This window comes from Eumetopias jubatus, unplaced genomic scaffold (genome assembly GCF_037043125.1).
Source record: "Eumetopias jubatus isolate StellerSeaLion01/CBP00866 unplaced genomic scaffold, mEumJub1_p1.0 scaffold_9, whole genome shotgun sequence".
Lineage (NCBI taxonomy): Eukaryota > Metazoa > Chordata > Mammalia > Carnivora > Otariidae > Eumetopias > Eumetopias jubatus.
The window spans coordinates 99,784,240-99,808,055 of record NW_028274815.1 but is presented as its reverse complement, the minus strand read 5'-3'; the positions used below and the strand labels follow the sequence as shown (position 1 = coordinate 99,808,055).

Here is a 23,816-nt window from a genome sequence, read left to right as displayed (position 1 = left end):
AGATAAACATAATTGGGAAATAATAATTATAAGCAAGACAAAATTCTTAGCCAATTGACATGAAGGAATATAGTGGAAGAAAAAGTTTCAGCCAAACCAGAGCCTTCTCCCAGCCCCACACCCCCAAATAGAAGTGTTGAAGTTCTGTAGCTTTCTTGTACTTGTTGCAACCAAATGGATCTTGACAGGAGAATATTTTATAATTATATTGAAGAAAAAAAACCTCATCATGACTTCCTTGCATTAATGGGTTCCCTTTTTTGGGTGTATTTGGCGGACACTGGCTATCTCGTGCCTGCTCCTTAGTCTCTCCAGTACACTGCTCCACCTTTGTTATTGTGTTTCTGCCCGTAACTTTCAGCTCCATCAACAATCATCAAGTTCACTTGTCAAATATTATTAGCCCCTGGTAGGGGTAAAAGATAGAGGTGAAAATGCTCTACTGATACCTCACAGCTATATCAAACTTTATGTTACAAAAATAAGCAGTTCTCATGCTGACTTCTGTCACACATACTAACATCCATTAGCAAGCAGTCATAGAAATAGTCATCTAGTCTTATCCTGTAAACTTAGTGATGCTCCTCCAACTGCAGGCATTGCAACAAACACCTTCCAGGAAACATTCATTTTGAACAGCCAGTCCTCTTAGCAGGTCAGGCCATGGTGTTGTCCATCCAGTGTGTAATTGTACTGTCAGAGCTGTAGACCTCAGCTCAGCTCTCAAGATCTTAGGTGTAGCTAAGCTTGCCAGAATCTGTAGATTCTCATACATCACTCAGCAAAGGGGACGGGGCCTGGACAATCTCTTTAGCCAGCTACATATCTTGAACACCTCTCATTTCACCAATAAAGAATTATTTCTAATATCTCATTTGCTTGTTAAAGAATCCTCTTCAATTGGTTAATGATGGTTGATGTGTTGGTGTAGCCATGTCTGGAGGGTGAATACCTGATTAGGGTACTTCACCTTAACCAATTGCCTCCAGGGTATATACTTAGATGCACACACACACACACACACACATTTTTAAAAACCATATCACAACCTGGACAGTATTCTGAGACAACAGAAACTCTTTTGAAATCATTATATCTCTTTCCTGGCAAAATATTTCATTAATTTGAAATTTCCTTTTGTCCTTAGTGTGAAATTTTGGTAAAGAAAATCTTAATATTCTTCACATACAGTACTGATGCTTTTACTTTGTTAAAGGACTAACTTTAGGAATTTGCTAGAACTGATTTTGTCTGTTAATGAAAAAAAAAATCAGATTCTGAAAATCCTGTTCTGTATCCCCTTATCTCATCCCCCTTCTCAGGTAAATTTTGAAAGGCTGCATCCTGCTATGGATTTTTCATTAAACTTTCTCATCAGTCCCTGAAAGTAGAAGATAAAACTATGATTGCATGGGTTTGAATAAATCTTATAGAAAAAAAGTGATTTCCTCCAACCTCACATACAATACATTAAGCCTCATAAGTTGGTCTTAGAACTGTCCCCAAATTACTTAGCTAATGCTTCATACTGTACTTAAAAAATGGCGACGATTTTATACTTTGACTACAATTGAGTTTTGAGAGTCCATAGGAGCTAAGAGAAAAATATGACCTAATGGGAAACACCAATGTTTTCTTACAAGCTTATCCTACATTTTCTAACCCATAAATCTTCTGTACTACTCACTGAAGTAGAGTCCCAGTCTGCAGGAGGCTGTGCCCAAAGGGCTCGATTCTGTGTCCTGTAGGCATCATGGAAATGGGATTTGAAGTGTCTCCATGGGCTGTTGCTATTCCTGCTCCTTTTGACACACCTGTGGCTGTGTGGAGGCTCTTAGCACCTCCAACACTCTCCTTCCTGACTCCTCCATTGCTCCCAATGCTCACTATCTAGTGGGTGACCAAGAATGCCTGAAAAGTTTGAATGCTAAATCAATGGTAATTAGTTTCTCATTATTTCTCCAAAGGTACAACTGCTATTGGAAAAGAGCTATAAAAATATTAGTTGTTGCTACCAGTAGGAGCCTCAAAACACCCTATAATTTTACTTGTGTTAATGAGACAAATGATGATTTGCAGAATAGAGGTGATTTAATTTTGCATGTGTACTATTGAAAAAAAAGTTGAAATGGGGGGTTAGATCAAGAAGGAAACAAAGTCTAACCCATGTAATAGAGTTATTTAATACCCTTTATGTATTGCCTTTAACTCACACCATTTCTTGTCTATCAGTGATAATTCAATAACTAAAACATCAAAGTGTATGGGCTAAGTGAACAAAACATCAGCACAGTGTTGGTTAAAGAAAACCCTTGTCTAAAATGATTTCCATTATGACCGATTTATCCAGATACTTGCATCAATTTTCCAAGCTTATGGGGTCTCTGTAGACCCAAACTCTGTTTTCCACCTGGAAATTAACAGCTCTCTGAGATCTTAACACAGACACTGCACCATATAAATTATTAAGAAAACTAGGGTAAAATTTTAGGCCTCTTAAAGTCAGAAAATGGACCCACTGAAGTCTCCCCGGATCAGTCCTTTCTTCTGGGAAGCTTAGGAATTATTATGTCTAATGACTTTGCTAGTGGTTCTGGCCTGTGTAATTAAGATCCAAATATAACTCTATGTTCATTCTACACCAAATTTCTTATCTGGACAAATGACCCATTTATGAAAGCTCATAAAGTATTATAGACAAGTCATTACGTACTTAAAAATCTCCCTAATAAAATGTACCCAAAGATGTTCATATCTGCATTGCTAATAATTTTCCAAAAATATCCTTTACCATAAGTAACTAGAAAATACTGTATATTATTATTCAAGAAGAGAAAAAAAGAATAAAAATCCATAATTATAAATAAGTACCTTTCCTTGATTTCATCTAGTGAACATACTAGCATTTTTCTTCTATCATTTCAATTCCTGGATGTGATAGCAGAGTCACCATTACATCAACATAATCTTGCAAGCTTGTGCATTCACTGCAGAATGCAAAATGTCATGACATTTCTTACAGAAATAGGAAACTTTTTTTTCTTTTGCAAGTTTTGCTATACATCAAAGGTGAATGAAAATGAGTCTTAAGATTCCAAGGCATGTCAGAATTCTGAATGGAAGGACCAGAGTGGCCAGACTAAGGGAAATATACCACAGCTAAAGGAAATAGAAACTATTGTCTTTCTTTTGCCTTATTAACTTCTCTACAGTCATTGGTTAGGAGCTCCAGCCCTATGAAAATGGTCCAGTGTGCCTCATTAAGGATGACTCCATCATACCAAATCAAAACAAGGAAAGAGTAGAGGGGAGGTAGTAGAAAGGAAAGAAATACTGCACAAGGGAAAACATTTATATGTGGTTGGGAAGTGTTATTAAATACTGGGTTGAGATTTCAGAGAATCTTTAATGGAGTTTTTAAAAATTATCAGGACACAAGAATTTATATGTTCATGAGGTTTTGTTTTGTTTTGTTTTTAGTCCTTAATAGTCTATGCCTTCTAGGTATGATCAAGTTCCTGAAAGTTTCTCAAACTACCGAATTACAGTTTTTAGAGCAGAAGTAGTTCTCAGCAATTATTCCATAGGGCTTTCCTCTCAACCCAAGAAAAAATTCCACTTGCAATTTTGACAAGAGGGGATGCCTCAGATTTTGTCTCAGCCAAAAATATAAAAAGAGCACCTGACTTACTACTCGACTTCTGCCTCACCAGGTAGCATGTTCACAACTACATATGTATATACATGTGGTTTATACCAACCAATTAGCCTAAGTCTGTAACTTAGTATAGTAATTGGAGACATCATGAGAAGCTGCTTCAAGCCTTACCTAAAGTGATACATATTGCTGGATTTTTCTAAGTTACAAAAGAATATGTATATATATTTTGAATGCTACTTTGAGTCAAGTTGCCTGTTGCTTGCATCATAAGCTTTACAGACATTACAGTTAACATGAGCAGAGAAATCAGAAGTGGTAAAGTTTTGTGGGTAATAGTCTCAACTCTTGTTCCTTAAAGTGGAGTCCAAAGATCAGCAGCATTAGTATCATCGGGGAGTTTATTACAAATGCAGAAAGTAAGACCTCAACCCAGACCTACTAATCAGAATCTGCTTTTTAACAAGATCTCCTGGTTACTTGCCTACACATTAATGTTTGAGACCTATTCTAGTCCAAATTTCTGGAATACATTGACTGTGGATCTAAAATATACAAGTGACATGTGCATATAGAAACAGACAAAATAGTCCCACCAGGAAACAGTTGAGACTCAGAGGTTGACATTTCATGTGAGCAGGAGGACAAGGGTATTTATCATGGTGAAAGGAGTCAGGTGTTTAAACAGGGTGGTTTTATGGGGAAGTGCAGGTGTGGAGGGAAGAGCATCGGCTTCATCATCTGCCCTCTTCCTGGTTTGTTACTGACTTGTGTGTGGTTTTGGAAGCTCTGCTGCTTCAGGTATCCATGTGTTAAGTGTAACAACAATTTCCTCCCAGCCTTCCCCGGGTTGGAATTCATTGAACGTTATCTTTAAAAGTACAACTTGAGGTGATATTATTGTCTAGCCACTTGCTACTATAAATTTATCCCAATCAACAATATTAGCATCACCTGGGAGACTGTTAGAAATGCATAATCTCAGCCTGCCCCAGATCTACCTAATCAGACTTTGCATTTGAGTAAGATGCTCAGAGGAGTGGATGCACATTGAAGTTTGAGAAGCAGCAGTCCATTCACTTTCTAAGCCAGTGAACTCCCCATCCCAGGAGAAGCTCAGGTGGAGCCTGCGTGAGCCTTATCAGGGATGGTAGGGAGGGGAGCCATGCATGGGGTAGTTGGAGCAGATAACTACCAAGGGCAATTGCACCTGTAGGATACCTGTGCTTTTTAGGGGAACACTAAAAACCAATAAAGTAGTGTGAAGAGCGGTCAAAAAGGTTGATTTATAGCTTCTGCAACTAGATATGGGCTAGACATCTCATGATGAAATGTTGGTTGAAAAAGATGGAGGAAACTTGGACAGCTCTTTGGAACTTACGGGAAATAAATCTCTAGTGTAGAATCCTTGCCTAATTATTGGTTTCTTACTGTGTCCTCAAAAACCTTCCTCCAGCACATCAAGTGACATCTGTTATATTAATGCAACCATTATTTTCCATGTTGAGGATATGTCCCACTTTCATTGAATCCCAAAAAGAAGGAACAGTAGTGTGAAGGGAGAGGGAAAAGCAATGGGCAGAAATCCTTTCACATACTCGAAAGGAATATAACGCTTGGCTGTAATAAGTTTCATCTGAGACAGAGTTACGCTCTGTTATGGTTTTTATTTTGTTTGTCTTTAATCAAGATGCAACTGTGAGATTGTGGTTAAAAATTAAATCCTTCACTTTGTGAAATTAAACTTTAAATGAAGTCAGAGTCTAGCAGAGCTAGTGGTACCTAAAAGTTTTCATCTCTAAATCAAGTATTGCTCCATCCATCCATTCATCCATTTATCTATCTTTTCACCCATCCATCCATGCATTAATGCATGCATGACCTTCTCATTGACTCTCTTAGTACATACATTAAATTAACTCCCTAAGAATAGAAAGATATTTAGTTTTAACTATTTCTTAGTGAATAATGGGTGTGTCATATTCTATAAAATTTGGTCTGCTCATCCTGACGGTTTGTTCATCTCCCAGTGCTGGAGCCAACTCTGTACACAACTGTGTATAGACTGACCCTCAGTGTATACTTTGGAGGCCAGCTGCCTGCTCCCCTTCTTGTGGTTCTGGCAGAATTCTGGTTGGATTAATGCAGTGAACACTGGGAATTGTATACAAATAACTCACATCCTGGGGCCTGAGCTGTCTTCTTGCAGACTGGCTGTTCCAGTCTTTTTCTTTTTGCTCATTTCCATAATAGACTCCAGTTGATAAAACTCTTCACAGTGATTGATGGCCCACAAAGCACAACCATTTTCAGGCCCTGAGTAGCAATTCTTGAACTTGGGAAATATGACTACGATCAATTTCCTTTTCCTTTTCCTTTCTTGCTTTCCTTTATTTTAGTCATTCCTACAGGGTGCGTCCTTTAGACACCTCTTTCTTAGTCATTATCTCCTAATTAATTCCCTTGTTAAATATAAAGTGTGCATTACGCTTGACTAATGTCTTCCTTTGTGACTAAGGAAAGAAGAATTTATTACCTTTACATATTGACTCAAGCTGAATAATCACAACTCATTTTATTTAAAGCCCTTATTCTTTACAAATCACACTGTAGTTTGGGTCCCAAGCAACTGTCAATCGAGTCTCACCTGACTCCCATAAATATGAAATGGAGTCAAATGTTTGCATATATAATTGACTTAAGAAGTGACTGTGTTCATAAGGAAAACCATCTCTTTTTCTATGTGATGTTTTTAAGATCACACCATGAAATTATGGAGGGCCTGAAATGAAATTGCCCGATTTGTGGAGAGAACATGCTGACACTGTAAAGAGATGGAACAGAAGTCAAAAAGTCTGCAGGAATAAAACCTACATATATGTTGGAAACCTGGCGATCTGCTCACTCTATTATCATGTGACAGATTAATAAGCATAGACAGGAAAGGACCTCAGCTCACCTTAGTGGGAGAGAGTCTGTGCTGGATATGAGGTGGATGCAGGCTGGATGACAATGGTCTGGTGCAGCAGTGGGAAGAAAAAACCTTGGTTAGAATAGAATAACACAGTGGTTCTCAAAGTATTCTGACCTTCAGTCATCTGAATAGAATAGAACAGTGGTTCCATAGTGTCCTAATCTTCAATTACCCTGTAACCCTGATCTTCAGTTTAACAGCTGATTTAATAAGATCTGGGGCACCTGGGTGGCTCAGTCGTTAAGCATCTGCCTTCAGCTCAGGTCATGATCCCAGGGTCCTGGGATCGAGCCCCACATAGGGCTCTCCACTTAGTGGGAAGCCTGCTTCTCTCTCTCTCCCACTCCCCCTGCTTGTGTTCCCTCTCTTGCTGTCTCTCTCTCTCTCTGTCAAATAAATAAATAAAATCTTTAAAAAAAAAATAAGTAAGATCTGGTGGCTAGGCCTAGAAGGGTTTTTGCACTTTGTTCATGCTGATAAAGAGTTCTCGTTTCTAACCAGTCTTTTCTCAAATATTGAGCATGCTCAGGATGGACTCTTCCCCTGTCTCCACCTTCCTTCTTCAACCCTGACCTCACCCACTCTATTCTGCGGCAGGAAGTGCTTAGACTTTTGACTCAAGAATATCAGGCCTTCTGTCTAAGCTTTTCCTCTGGGCTACTGCATGACTTTAGGAAGATCACTCATCCCATCTGGGGACAGTAATAATAATGCCTCCTCTGAGTCTTATGTGGTTATGATGAGAGACAGCCAGGCCCATGTGAAAATATCCCAGAAGCTTTAGAATTTCTTAGGTGGTATCTTTATTCCTATTTATTTTATTAAGCCATAGGAAGACAGGAACCTGATAGATACCTAAAGCTTCTGGATACCCTGGTATTCTGTCTGTATCTGTGATCTTTCAGTAAATATTTGTTGAATGTGTATTCTCTCTCTTCCTTCTAAAAGCTGTTTGGTTTGTTAGCAGACCACTGTGAGGCTGGGAAGGAGCTGTGAGACCAGTTGGCTGGGAAATGGTCGAGTTACTCTATCTATAGTGCCCAGTCCATAGACTCTTAGAAAATACCACCTCACTGTCCAAGTGTGTTCAGGCTTTGGGGCTGCTATGTTCTATGAGAACATCTGTATTTTTTGTTTTATGGTTATTTGTTGTTAATGATTTTCTTAATGTTTCTCTAGGAGTCAGATCTTCAACTTTCTAATTAAGAGCAATATTAAGACATAACATACCATTAAGAGAAGCCAGGGACTGACTCAAAACCGTGAGTGGATAATAACCCCTACTTGGATTTGTTTAACAGAACTTTACATGGTGCACAATCTGTGTTGGGGCCTTGTACTTGACATGGGGAACATAGAATCCCAGGGCCACCTCCTTCTCCCTGAGTGGTCACTTTCTGAATTTCCTCCCCATTGTATGTCCTTGGCAGCCCCTCCTTGTCTCTGAGCCAAGTCTCAGTTGCTCAAATTGTTCACAGTCTTGAGGATGTCCTTTCTCCCTTCCTGTGGTTTCACAAGGATTTACTTGCTTTTTCTGCTCCCACTTACCAAGACTGACTGGGGATGACCATGTGCTCTGTTTCCTTTGAGATCCTCCCAAAATAATCCCCTAGGTCTCCTTCACCTTAATAGTTTTACTGCTAGTGGCATTAAGGTAAATAACAACAACAGATGTCATGGGTTGTTTCCCCAGAAGCAGACTCTGAGGTGAGGATTTAGGGAAAGGGATGTATTGGGAAAATCCCAAGAAAAACACAGGTGAGATATGAGGCACTGGACTAGAAGGGAAGGGTAGACATCAGGCCAAATCCCAGGTGACTGTAAAACCCAATGATGGTAGTCTCCAGATGATGAAGGTCACACAGCATTTTTCTCAGCAGGGTAAAAGTGTGCTGGTATTTATACCCTCCCACACCCTGCCCATCAATCATTGGTTCAGGCTTAGCCCTGGGATCTGATTTCCAGCCTCTTTTCTGAGTACACTGATGAAGGGGGTCTATGATAGTCGGTGTGGGGTTGGGGGAGGAAGACACCAAGGGCAGGGGCATGTGGGAATGGTAAAGGATGCACAGACAGGGTGCCTTACAGCCACGCTGAGGAAAGTTCAAAGGTCCACAAGTCCTCTGGAGCTCCTACATAAAGCCCTATTCTTTCAGTGCTCTAGTCCCTGAGTCCTGTGAGCACACAGTTCTTCCTTGTCATTTAGACTGCTTCTTCAGCTAGGAAGGCCCCTTCCTGCAGGCCCAGGTAGATCCTTGGCAGTGGTTTTGAGCTTCTCAAGGGATCTGAAATGATGACTCTAATCTCATTTGCCCCTGGCCCTGTCCAGGAAAGGTCACCTCAGAGCATTCCCACACATTCCTCGCCCCTCGGTGCCAAGGATGCAACATCTGCCTGATACATGTCTTTAATTATAAGGAATATGGAGAGGGGATACCTACAAAATTAGAGGTAATTGGGTTTTTGAAAAGTCATCATTTTAGGGGCATTTTGTTCCAGTAGGAACTTTCATATTGCACAAGTGTTTTGCTGTTGATAAGAGGTTTTTTTCAGGTTTTGTTTTTCTTTTTTAACCTTTGTTTCTTCCCTTTGTTTCTGCATAAAGGGAGTTTACAGATGTAGACATTTTGGAACAGAATGAATATTCTTTTGGGTTCAGCAGGTTTATGGTGACCTGTTCTTGTTTTCACATATGTATAGTTTACAGGAAAACATTTCCAGCAGTCCCATGAGCAAGCTCGGGCAAAAGGCAAGTTTTTCTCTTTGCTGGTTCTGACATTTTGCATCCTAATAAATTCACAGTGGAACTAATCCAGCTGTCTTTTTGGAAAATATAAAGTTTGGAAGAGGACTGCTACTATTCATAGCTATGTAATAGTTTGTTTTATACTGTGTGGAGTTGTAGTTATAAACATGCAAGCAGCTGGCAATAAATGACTTTATGACAGCTATTTCCAAGGTATAATGAAGAAAACAAAAACAAAGTTATTGCTTATAATTATGGTGCCTGGGTGAGCTTGCACAATGTACTTCAAGCACTTCACTGGCCAATTCCATGTGATCTCTTTCACAGTCTCCTCTAAATGACCTTGGCCTTCAGGTTATTTAGCCTTGGGGATGGTACAGTGAATTTCCAGTGCAATTTGTTAAGCAGACAGCATCCTTTTGCTCTCTTCACGCATGTAATGGGGGGAAAAGTGGAATTAAGGACTCTTCTTTACTATTGAAGGGGTTTTACATTAGAAAAAACATGTTTGGGGGCAGTAGTTTGTCAATCTTTTCAAAAATGTGAATGTACCTTTCCATTAACCCAGTGGTTAAACAAGTTAACTTCATTTCTAGAAATAGATCCTACCAGAATACTGTTAAGTACATAAAGACACAGTCAAGAATGCTCCTTGCGAGGTTAGTAGTTGTAGCAAAATTTACGGACACCCTATGTAATCACCAATGTGGCAATATTAGATGAACAGTATAACCATGCCATAGAATATTGCATAGACCTTAGAAACATGAGATGGATCAATACACACTGACATTGAACCATCTCCAAGATCTAGGACATAAAAACAAGCTAATCTCAGAACATAAACCGTAATGCATGCTCCAATTTATGTAGGAAAAAATATATGGCTATGTTTATATATGCCATCTAACTCAATTATTTCTTCATTCAACCATTTGGCGGATATTTATTGAGTTCCAGCCAGCATTTTTGGTGCTGATGATACAACAACAAGTAAAACAAAAGTCTTCTTGGGAGTTGCAGGCCAGTGCAGGGGGATATTGAAATCGAGGACACAAAGAACAAGCAAACAGCTGTGTGTCAGGTGGTGTAGGAGTCATGAAGGGATACAAAGCAGCCAAAGGGAATAGAAAGTAATTTAGCTGGAGGCCAGAAAGAGCCTCTTTGAGGAGGTGACATTTGATCAGAGATCTAAAAGGAACATGTGCCAGGCTGTAGGGACAGCAAGGCCAAAGTCCCTGAAGCAGGACGGTGTTTTGTGTGTTTGGAGAACAAAAGGAGGCCAGAAAAGGAAAAAGTGAAGAAAAGGAGGGGGCAGAGGAAGCCAGGAGCCAGATCACTGGGAGCTTGGAGGCCATGGTCTTTATTTCAAGTTTTATTTAAAGTGTGGTGGGAAGCTAGGAGAAACTGAGATCAGGAAAAAGACTCAATTTTATTCAGGCCTTAACATGTGAATGCATTGAGTGGTATGCTGATGACCATACTGTTACCATGAGGGCCTCATGGGGAGTGTCTTCTAGTTGAGTCAGAGGAAGGGAGGGATGTGGCTGTAAGAGAAATTCTCTGTGCTCTCTGCCTACACCAGTCTTGTTTGAGCTTTTGGGAATGTAGTCGTGCATGATTTGAATAATTAAGAAATATTAAAGGTAAAAAAAAAAGGATCAGTTATTCATTATGCAAAATAATAAATAAATTCCTTAGTTAGCATTCCTTTCTCTTACCTTAAGCAAGTTTGCTTTCTTGGCTTTACTGGTCCTCCATGTTTATTGAAAAGGGGTAATATGTTCTTTATCACAGGATAAGGATAAGTTCGTGAGAATGAATCAGATAATATACATAGAGCTCTTAGCCCCGTGCTTGGCACATTACAGTAATTCAAAACTGACAGCCATCATTGTTGCCATGATGCCACCTCCCATGTCAGAACAGTGTAAGGCATTCAGGATGCTATGGAATCGCCTGACTCTCTGCAATCTTAATCCTGAACTGTAGAAAAGGATAAGGGACCATTTTGTAACATTGTAGAATTAAATAGCTGAATAAGCCATCTAATCTGACTCTGTTCCTTTTATAGATGGGACAACTGAGGCACTGAGGGGATATACTGTTGGCTCTCAGATTTATAGCTAATGAGTGACTCTGATCTCTTGACTTCCAATTCAAATCTCTATTTACTGCATCAATATTTCCCTAATTTTAAGCATTCACATTCCACCTTCTGATATGATGATTATCTAATATTTTAATTGACTCTTTAAGTACTTTTATTTGCATAGGAAACTTTGTATCATCACCCTAAGTGGAAAACCAGTATTCCTTCTTGTAAGTCATTAAAATAACTTAGAGTTTTAGCATATTTATGTCATTGCTATTGCCACAGTAATGCTGTGTAACAAACAACCCCAAAATTTAGTGACATGATAAGAAGCATGTCTTCCTTGCTCATATACCTGTCTCTCAGCCTCAGACTACATGAAGCATGGTCCTTCTCATGGTTCTCCTCTAAAGTCAAGAGTGTAAAAGTTCAAGTCTAAATGTCATGTCTACTATTATCCCATTGACCAAACAAAGTCATATGCTCAAGTCCATCATCAGGGATACAAAGAAAATACATCCTCCTTTAATGGAGGTACTGCAAAATCACATGGTAAAGCATGTAGATAGAAGGAGGGATGAAGACTTGGAGAAGTAATGGGGATATAGGGTATATCAAAATAATATGTAGATATTACACTGAAATGAGTAATGGCCATCTGTTCGCCACCTCAAAATATCTTGCATACTCCTAGAGTTAGGCATATCACAGTCTGAGAAGCACTCAGGTATTCTGCATTCTGGATAAGGGGACTATGGCACAACCCACTATCCCGATAACCAAACACCTAAAGACAAAGAAAGGTACCCTGATGTTCATTATTTCTAAGATGCTCATTTTCTCATATCCTGTGTTCTTTGAAAGTAGGGTGCCTCCTATACCCTGTTTCACAGTCAAGCATAGTCATGGTGAGTTTTCGCTGCCTGTATATGTGGATACTTGGTTATCATCCCTGGTGGACTGACTGGACAGCTGCAACCTCTTGACTTTCAGCCAACCAACCAATTAGGGGCCATATGAGGGGGAGTTCTGTGTTTGACTGTTGTCTGAAAACCTTTTTTGGCAACAAAGAAGAAGCCAGCTTTAAAACTTTTAGAGAAGGCATTAGAAGCTTGGAAGAGAAGTCCAGAGTGGAGCACTCATGAAGAACTGGATCAACAACGCCTTTCTTGAGAGCACAAGGATGAAACTGTGGAAAACTCTTACCTGTGACTCTGTAGTGAAAAATGATTCTGAAGTACTGGACTTTGCATGTGGACAAGTTTTAGGAAATCTTAACTAATTTATCTCTTTTTAATCTATTCCCTAGAGCAAGATGTGATTTAAGAAATTATCTAAATAAATCCAAAATAACAATTTCAATTAAGTATGCAATAAAAATCCTAAATGATAAGGAAACGTGTTATATTTCAACTCATAGAGCTTCCTCTTTCTTAGTGGTACACAAAGTACAACAAAATAATGATGTTTCTTGCAATCGATAGCTTCCTCAGTGAAATGGGATATAAAATTAAAAACAGTTAAATGGAAGTTTTATCAGGTAGCATGCTGTTGCTTGCAAATAATGGAAAATCTAACTAAAACTGAATAAACAAGAAGGAAAGTGTTGGCTCAGCAATTGAAAGATTCTCAAGACTGGGAGCACTTTACAGCTAATTTACACCAAGAGCTCACTGATGTCAGAACTTTCCATCTCTCTCTCCTTGTGGCTAAGGGGGATGTGTGCTGCTTACTTAGGTCAATCAACACCTTCCCATGCAGCTGAGGATGGAGTCAGTCCTACCCAGCTGGCAAGGCTGTTGTATAAGCAATGGGTAGATAGCAATGAACGTGGATAAGGAAGAGAGAAAGAAATTCCCACTTTATAGGAAAGCATGAACAAAGAATCAAGAGTCAGGAAAAAGAAAGGGATGGTTATTATGTTGGCTTAGGGCTTATTGCCTTGGTTTTGAGGCACTCTTTGAATCAAGACAAAGAAGGTGGTGGGGTATTTCCTTCCTTTTCCTCAAATCAAGAAGTGGAAACAGACATTCAAGAGGATGGGAGGCATAGTCCACAACCCTAAGGATTTCAGTGTTTTTACAAATGTATTTGAAACCAACATGCTGGGTTAAGGAAGTATTTTCCATTTAGTGGCTCAATCTATAATTTCACAAAAGGAAAATCCTCTCTCACTCTCCAAATCAAATGATTATTTTCCCCCCAAGAGAGCAAGTGCATGTTGACTTGGAAAAATAAGCCTAAAAGTCAAGCTCAATGAAGCAAGTTTCTGATGGCTATATGCTGGGGCCTGATTAGAATGGAGACTTTTTGCTCCTGGGGCTTCTGGAAGGAGAATATGGAGCCTTACAAATTAGGCTGATGATGTCATTCCCTGAGTTCCACAGGTGACTGCTGAGTTATGTGCACTTGAAACAAACCAGGCTAATTGGCCTGGGTTTTGGTACAATCTACCATTCTTCCACAGGAGAGGATTTTTGTGGGAGGTGGTTATGCTAAATACAACTTTGAAATAAAGAAATCCCATGCTACTCACTTCTGGTGACACTATCAAAAATTTATTATGGCAAAGAACACAGACTATATGCTGTAAAATCCCTTACTTGAGCTCACTTGCTCACTCTTTCTTTCTCAACCCCTCTCTCTCTCACTTTTTTTCTCTCTCTCCCCCACTTCCTCATTCCCTCCCTGCTTCTGTCCCTCTCCCTCTCTCTCAATAAAAAGTGATTAACGGAGGAGATTTAGCTTGGATGAATTACATGCAAAGTTGTTGTACATAAAGTGAACTTTTCCCATGATATTGTATTTCCATCTCTGCTTTATCATTGCTTTTTTGTTTGAATTAATGCAATAATATTACTGAAGCCATCCTCCATTACACGACCATTTGCCTTCACATTCAAGGCAATGATGCATTTTCAGATGAAGCTATTTGTCGTTGTTAAAACGGACAAGGCAGTTGGCACATTCAGACTCAATTACTAAGTTGCATAATTGATTCCAAGATATTGCTGGGAGATGAGGCAAATGCAAGTTGCCATTAACTGTTCAGTATGTTCTCTTCTGTGAGATCTAATGGGAAAAAGACTCCTATAACTGGCCCTAAGAGGGAAGCAGAAGGTAGTTAGATCAGTTCCCCAGGAGGCAGACTCTGAGACAGAGATTAGGGTGCGCGATGCTTATTTAGGTGTGCCCTGGGTACACGATGCTTATTTAGGCGGGCCCTTGGGATCCACACTTGGGGAAGAGAGGGGAAGGAAGCAGGAGTGCGCAGAGGGAAAGAGGAGCTCTGGAGCTGGTAGGGCCCTTCAGTTTGTATTGCATTAAGCTAAGATGAGCCAAGCCTTTTCACTCTGTATTAATTAGTCTTTGGATGTGGACTATCCTGGGAAGAGGCATGACCCTGAGTGGAGTAGCCCTTTGCATCTGAGGCAATCCTTGAAAACAGTGATAGTTGGAGACTGGCTGCTGACAGAACTGCTGAGGTCTAGGCCCCAGATTCTAGGGCAGTTGTCCTCCTCCAGGGATGATTTGGACTCTTAGGCGGATATTTGACAATGTCGAGGCATTTTTTTTTTTTTATTGTCACAACTGGGGGGAGACCATTGGCATGAAGTGGATAGAGTCCAATGATGCTGCCAACCACCTCACAGTGCACCACCCAGCCCCCAGCAACAAAGAATTATCTGGCCCAAAATATCAATAGTGCGAAGACTAGTGGAGGGCAACAATTCCCCTTGAAGTGGAGCTTGATCAAGATATTACTACCTGTCAGTGTTCTGTGCTCCTTATTCCTCCTAAGCCTCCCACAGACACTTTGGTTTCCATTTACTAAGGAAGAAACTGATGCCCAGAGAAGTTCAGTTAAGTGTCCAACAAGGTGAGCTGGAAAGATGTCCAGGTGGGGTTTAAAGTGGGCTTCCTTGTCGAAAACATCGTGGTATCTCTCGGGCTCCACTAGATGGCTCGATGCAGCGGGTCTCAAATCTCTCTCTCTGTCACCAACACAAGATGGGCGAGGTTTACGTGCTCAGTTCACCCTCATGGAAGTTCTGAGTCATGCACTATACACTCACTTCCCTCTACTTTGTTTAAAAGGCACAGCAGAAAGTGAGTGAGCATGGCCAAAATGATAGGGATGACCCTGAATCCTCTCTAATTTGTATTTTTAAGTTGGCCATTGCTGACCTCTGAGCCCTTTCTATTAGTAACAAATTGCTTATGGTAAGCTTGGAGCTGCTTTTCACACAGAGAGAAAGGCCGGTCAGTGGTCTTGGTGAATACCTCTAGAAAGACTAAAGTATTTCCAGGAGAATTTGCTTCACGCTATCTCCTCATGGTTCTGTGTCCTTGGCTGTATTGAATCATTCACGAACAATCTTCACCATCTTATTGGCACCTCAAGAACCCAAGGAATCAAAAAAAAAAAAAAAAGAACTCATTAATTCATTTATTAATTCACTTAAAAAGTAGCTCCTATTCCATTTCAGAAACTGTCCTATTTATTAGTATTTACTAATAAAGAAACAGAAAAAAGAAATCTATCACTTTGCAGACATATAGGTGAGCTTAACAGAGTCCATTATTACTCTTTCTACAACAAAATCACATAAATTGTGACTTTTTAAATAGGACATCCATGTAAAGGGAATAAACATGGAGTCTATAAAAATGTTAAGGAAAATAAAATGTAGTACACATTTAACCCAATGATATAAAGAAAAAAAGACAGACATTCCATCATCATTGAGCTCAGTAATAATGTTGGGTATTACGGGTCAACCCCAGCTGCAGCGTTTGGGTTCTATAGCACAGTCACATTTTTTAAAAATTCCGTCATCTATTTCTATGGCATATTTCTATATGGTGAATGTTACCATCTTCGTTTTCGGCTGCAAAATAAAAAGACGGGAAAGATGGAAACAACTTGATTAAATTTACACAGAGGTACATTGGCAGAGGACATTGCTATGCTCAGATCACGTTCCCCTGTTAAAGAGCCTTATATAGAGCTAGCTTTCTATTCACATTTGTTCCTTGACTCTTTCAGTCATATTCTTTACACATTGCTGGGTAAAATATGGGGTCTTAGGCGGTTTGGGCTGCTCTCACAAACTGCCCTGGACTGAGTGGCTTCAACAACCAACATTCCTTTCTCACAGTTCTAGAGGCTGGGATGTCTGAGATCACGGTACCCGCAGATCTGGTATTTGGTGAAGGCCGCTTTCCTGGTTTGCAGATGGCTGTCTTATCATTGTACCTTCAGGAGGGGAAAAGACAGAGTGCTAGCTCTCTTCTTCTTCTTCTAAGAACTGGAACCCTATCGTGGGGTCTCCACCCTCCCCCTAACCAACTCCCGAAGACCCCACCTCCAGATACCATCACATTAGGGCTTCAACATGTCAATTTGGGAAGACACAAACATTCAGTCCATTGTATATGGTTTAAGCAGTAGTGCCTCTGTAAATATTTAAAAACTGACTCTAAAAAAAATGAGTATATGTATATATATTTTTTAATTTTACTGATAAAAAGAATGTATAGCACACAACTTACAAATAAGAATAGAATATACAATACCCTTTATTATAGATTCTATGCAGCTGATTGATTCTTACAAAAAACTTTTGCAAATGTTATAAAAATTTTCTGTCTATAGGCAACCTATGGTTTCAATTTCAAGCATAGTCCAACATGAACGTTGATTGATATTTTCAGGTTTTAAGCCACTAACATGATATCACTTAATGTCCAGCTGGGATAGGATGCTTGGTAACAACACCATTACATAGTATTTATATTATACATACATTTATAATTAATATATATTTATATGTTATATAACATACATGTTACATAAATGTATATAACATTTATATTATGTAAATGTGTAATAGACATAAGTCATCTCAAGAGCAGAAGCAATAGTAAAACGTGGGCAAAATAATTAGGAGGTGATGAGATGATTTCTAAATATTTGTTTTAGATGTAACTTCTCATTGCAGGCTAATATGATTTAATTTCTTAATTATGACTTTGTTTAACACTTGATTCACAAGATTCCTGGAAATTTGACAGCTGGCTCTCATGGACTGGTATGATTGCTGCTGATAAGAAGTTTTCAGTTAATCAAATATGCCCATTTTCCACAGTGTCCCCTACTCCAGCTGAGTGGGGTTTCAGAGGTCTGAGCATGTGACTAGAGGGCATCCCATTATCAAGCAAATAGATGTTGAAATAGAAGATGTCCAGTTGGGCAGAGTTGTTCTTTTAAAATTTATTGTTATTTTTGTGGTTTATTCACAGGCATTTCCCTGCATCTCAACTGGCATTTATGGTAAGTGATCTAGCTTTTGATAATATTTGTATTTCTTTATTTTGTTGTTAAAGGCAAGGTTTACAGGAAAAATAAAAGATTCTCTGATGGATACAGTTGTTAAAGAGACTCAAAAGGCAGGTCAAATCCCATGGAGGGATCTCAAGAGGCTATTCAGATATTCTTTGGTGTTCTTGAATTTTGTGGTATTGGATACCACGTGTAATGATTTGATACACTGAGGCTTAATGTCTTTTGTTAAACAAAACATTTTGCTTTGGTAGGATTTGACCTGTAATAGGGTTTTCTTTAATAAAGTCAGGTTTTTCTCTTAGATGAATCATAATGTATATAAAGCCTAGCAGTATCACTATTTTGTTGTGAATTACAAAATAATGGAAACATTAAAATGTACGCGCGTGCATGTATCACTATATTTAATTTTAAAAATATCCAAAGAAGTGACTGTTAATAAAATCAAATAATTTTAGTAAGCTGCAAATTTTTGTTAATGTTGATGGATTGTTTTAGATAATGACTGCTTCACTTACAGATGGAAGCAAAATGTTTTTATAATCACTTGTTTTCACTAACCTAAAGCTCTCAAAATATTATTCCACCTACAGTGACACTTCCTGATGTGTTTTTTCTTCAGGCCATTAATAAATGTGTTTTACAATATTAAGGTAACATGGGGTTTAGTTGTCATTTTAGGGTTTGCTAATCAGGCAAAATAGATTAGACCTTTCTGAATTCAAACTTCTCACATAGAGGCACTTAACCGAAAAATAAAATATGTACAAATGTAAAGAAATAGTTTAAGTTCATTACTATTGGGAAGGGAAACCTAGATTGATGTCAAAGGTACAAGATTTATTTCTTCTTAATATGGTGTTTCTTTTGAAGGTCTTGGAGAGAATAAAGTGGAAATTATAGGCCTGAATCAAGTTACATGGGGAAGGATTTGGCCACATCATTTAAGAATTTGAGGCATGTCTTTTTCCTCTCCATATTCCACTAAAGCCCCTGTTTATGGAAACACAATGGACACTGGGCTGGGGAGGGCTAAACTGGGCCATCTGCATAATCTCCATTATGGTCATTCTTTCTGCCTCACAGGTGCCCAGTTAAAAATCTTAAATATCTGCTTCAAGGAAACATGAAATGCAAAGTTTTGCCTGGGCAAGAGCCCACATCTTCATTTCACCTTGTCTGGAGTCAAATCAGACTCCACTGCAGAAATGGTTCCTCTCTCGAGAATGTTCTCTTATGACAGTCTTGATTTTCCTTGACAACAAACACCCACCTGCCTAAAACAATACTATACATATCATTATTTGCTGTTCATTATTACCTTGTCAGATTGTTGACATCTGTTTTTTTCTGAGAATCTATGACAATGTGGAAAGAATTTCAGGTGAATTTAACATGTTACACTGAAAAAGGGGAAAGGGGGAGGAAAAGAAGAGAAGTGAAAGACAGTGAGGAGGGACAGGAAAATGGGAGGGTCACGAGAGAATAGTAAGAACTGAATCAAACCTGAAGTGGCTCATGGCTAATTTTAATCCCAAAAGGACAGAGATTTCTCCTCAGAGAGGATAATATGGCCCAAAGTATATATACTCACTTGTTCAGTACTCCATGATGTTGGGTAGGAAGGAAATATTGAAGACTCTTGGGGAGGGCATTGACAGCGAGTCACAGCCACTGGCTTGGAGGACTGCCACCAGGCAAGCTTCATCAGTTTTCACAATGCCAGGTCCAAGAAGATAGTTTTCAAGTCTGGCTACTCCTTTCTTTCCCCCTCAATTTTTTGAGTAAATTTAAAATTGAAGCTGATACCGGCAAAGTCAGGTGTCATTTTGCTTCCCTTAGCCCCAGTGGAGCTTGAGGGCTAGATCTTCTTTTAGCTCCATGAGATCCTGTTTTAGCAACTTTTAGATCACTCCAGTTCTCTTTACTTGATGAACCACTTCGCATTTTGCAACTTGGATATTATTTCCTAGGTCCCTTGTGAAGTCATCGCTTTCTGATTAGTCCTTGATTCTCTCCCCGTACCCATATATTATAGATCGGTCCTTTTCTCACTCTTGTTCAGAGCCCCTTGCTCTGCCTCATTCATTATCCAAATCACTTTTACTTTTATCTCTATTTATTGGGATTTGAAAGCATCCTTTATTTAAGGAAATTGGTCCACAGCTAAAAAGAAAAGGTTTTTTTTGTTTTTTTTTTATAAAGAAAAGTTTTAAAAAGGAAGCAAACAAAAATTCCCAACACTTTGTAAGTCGTATGAGAATGGATTTAGAATGAGAATTCAGAACAGTCTCTTGGTTCTAGCCTCCCCCTTCTTATTCCATAATCTACCTTACTAGATTATTTTTTCTAAAATACCACTTGGTGCACATTTCCCATCTGCTCGGGAGCCTTTGATCATATTCCATTACCTGCAGGTTAATATTTACTCCTTTTGGACTGAACAATAGGTGCCTTATGTATCTCCCTAAACCAGTGCTTTCAAAATGTGTGAAGAAGGGGAGGAAATCTCTTCTCGAGGATGTGAATTGATGTGCCAAGAAATTTGTATGTACCTTTGATTTTGCATCTTCATTTTTTTAAAAAAATTTATTTATTTATTTATTTGAAAAAGGGAGAGAGAAAGAGTGAGCATGACCAAGAGCAGGGGCAGAGGGCGAAGCAGACACCCCACTGAGCAGGGAGCCCTACACAGTGCTCAATCCCAGGACCCCGAGAACATGACCTGAGCCACCCAGGTGCCCCTTGCATCTTTAAAAGGGTGATTTAGTTTGCAGCATTTCCTAAACTTATTTGACCATTGTTAATTTTCTCAGCCCTCTCAGGACTAGTGTTTTCTCCTAGAATATAGTTTTAGAGATTTCTTGTCATACATACACCCTGGACACATCTTCTGTCACCCACAGATGAGCTGATGAATCTCAGAACACGTTAGATACTTTGCCAGCTCCAATCCTGTGTGCCTTCCTTACAGCACACTGACACATGCTCACATGCACATACATACACTCATACATAGACACACACTCATACCCACATGTGCACCGAAATCACACACACCATCACCACCACGCCCCGATGTCCAAACAAAAACATACCACACACACTGATACAGTTGAATTATAACCTCTGAGTAGTCTTCCTTGAATATGCCAACTCTTAGTGGCCATTATATCTTTTGAAATCTTTCGGCATTATAATCTGAACAATCAACTGCCCCCTCATTTTTGGCCCATAGATTTTTGTTTGTATATCCTGTACTCACCCCCAGTTTGGAATGCTTTAATGAGCATGGATTTATTCTGTGCACAGCCAGGCCTAGCATTATATCTATAGGACAAACAGCAAATAGTTGCTGTTTGATAACAATGATAATGATTATAACCCAAAGTGTTGCCTAACTGAAGATCCAAAACACAGATTTGTTGATTGGCAAAATCACAGGTAGAGGAAGGCTTCTTAAGTCAGTATTTTCTTAATGGACAAACATCCCTATTTTAGGAAAAACAAATACGCTTCTAAAAAGCATCTCAACCAGAAATGGTATCTGTAGGTATGGCAACATCCACCTTGATAAGGTAAAATGAAAACTCAAGAACTTGTTCAGTCAGAGACAAGCTGAACACAACACTTAACTTCACTTAAGAAAATGCCCCTTGCGGTGCCTGGATGGCTCAGTGGGTTAAATGTCTGACTCTTGATCTCAGCTCAGGTCTTGAGCTCAGGCTCATGAGTTCAAGCCCCACATAGGGCTCCATGCTGGGTGTGGAGGCTACTTAAACAAAAATGTTTGTTTATTATGACCCATGGGACAATGGTCAGTCAGAGAGGTACAGATCGACCCTGAGGCAACTGACTTCTCCAGACATGCCCTAGTTCCAGCCTGCCTCCCTGCCTGCTATGATCTCAGACAGTTGTTGGCTTTAGATTTACCTTCACTTTTAGATTTATGGCCCACAAAGCCTCTGTAATTCTCTTTCCATTAGAACAAAATTTTGACTATGGTAGAGCTATCTTTTGAAGGGGTTTGGTTATTCAGTTGCCAAAAATGATCTCATACCAGGGTAATTTCAACAGTAAGCATTCCCATTTCATGGAAACTCGGACATCATCCCCACATTCACAGTGTGTCTGGCGGATCTCATATACACCAGTACTTCGGAGGCCCTTCAGCCACAGAGGAAGCCCATTCCCGCCCAGCCTTTCCCCACTCCTCAGCCTTTTAAGGACAGGCCCTGACAGCAGCAAAACCGGCTACCCCTTGCACAGTCTGAAGTATATCCACCATGCCACACAACTGGATTTAAGGAAGGCACACGATGGGAACTGACTTTGCCCACGTTTAAGTCCTCCTGGAAGAGGAACCCAACTTTTCCATTCTGACTTTCAGCAACTGATGCAGCTGCTCTAACCTAATGTTTCCAGGATGATTCCAGAGGCCACCAGACCGCCTGCTTACACTCAAGATGAAAAACCACATTTGGTCAAATACCAAAGAAAGTCCTGTGTTACTTTTGGAAAAATAGATCCAGATGAGGCTTCCAGGGGCTCTAAAACTCCCAAATTCCTGTTAAAGATTTGAATTGGCTGCTCAACCAGTCTCGGAGGGACAGATCTGAACTTCCTTGATGGACATTTCAGATCTCACATGTGCCTTCTGCCCTTTGAGCTTAACTTGGACACTTTGGTGCTAATAAGTTTAACGAAGGAGGCTAGACATGATACATGGCAATGGAATTTTTACTGAGAAGTGAGCAGCAAAAATAATTTTAGTCCATTTTACGAGAGTTAATATAGTTAACAGAAATGAAGTCCAGGTGGAAAAGTGTACCCCTGGAGTAACTGGGAAAATAGTCTCTCTGGAGGCAAAGAGAAAACTTGAATCTTGCTTTCCAGGTACAAGGTGGTGTTTTTAGAGAGGAAAGACTTTCAGACATTGAGTTACTGGCTGGAAATGTGCGGAAAAATATGTAAGTGCAGCGTAACTTAGCTAAAGCAGCTTTCATATTTATTCAGCCTATTTCTGTTATCAGTGTGGAAGGCCTGTTTCTATCAAATCACCTGGCCTCCCTTTGCTTTCCTTGAAATGCTGCCAGGACACAGCTTTTCTAATTGAATCCCTCATTTGCATTCAAGTTTGCTCTTTTGCTTCAAACTGATAAAAAGGAGACCAGCCCAATGCTTCTTTAACCTTGTATTTACTCGGCAAATATTTTTATCACTACCTCTGTCCAAATTCACAGACATGACTTGGAAAGAAACCAGGACATCCTCCAACGGCAATGCTAAGGGCATGCCCTCCGTCAGCTTTAAATGCTGACAGATTTCAGAGGGTGTGACAACCATTGCTGGCAATTCTGGGCTCGCTGGAAGAGTTACCTTATGTAAGACACTTGGGAACCAGAGCAAAATTGACAAAAATGTGTGCCCCTCCCTTTCATCCTCCCCTGACAGCTCTCCCCTCCCTCTTGCTTTCTTCTTTTCCCTTTGATATTCCCATTTGCTTTAAAAACTTCCTTTCAGGTGGTCTAATAATGACTCTTTTCTCCCTCATAAATTCCCTTCTCTGACATCCTGTGTTTTTTGTCCTGGTCACGTCATCCCCACTGTATGAAGCCTTATTGTTCTTGGCAATCCTTGAGTTAATTGCTGACCCTCAAAGCAAAGTAACATTAGAATCAGTGTAACTTACTTCCCTTTGGGAAAATGCAGTGCTGGGGCCAAACCCATCTCAACTCTATCACATTTGAATATTATTTTATAAACTGATCCTAATGAAGCACTGGAGTAGTAGCTGAACGGACAATGAAATTCTAGCTGTTAGTGTTTTTAACCCTCTGAGTGCTTACCATTTGAGTAGACAGTTTTCGCAAATACACTCACACATGCACACATTTATTCATTCATCCCACAAAATGTGGTGAAATTCCCCTCTTGCCCTCTTGAAGCTACTTGGGTGTTTAATAATAAAAAGACTTCCAACTAAGAAACTTA

At 39.6% G+C, this 23,816-nt stretch overlaps 1 protein-coding gene across 2 annotated transcripts in view; it reads left to right on the top strand.

Moving 5' to 3' along the window:
- Positions 1-23,816, top strand: part of MACROD2 (mono-ADP ribosylhydrolase 2) — a 2,087,069-nt gene that overhangs the window by 1,440,193 nt on the left and 623,060 nt on the right. For both annotated transcript variants that reach the window (XM_088026245.1, XM_088026244.1), the window contains exon 7: positions 17,780-17,810. In XM_088026245.1, the coding sequence (XP_087882371.1) occupies positions 17,780-17,810 (31 nt within the window). The remainder of the gene's footprint in view (positions 1-17,779; positions 17,811-23,816) is intronic.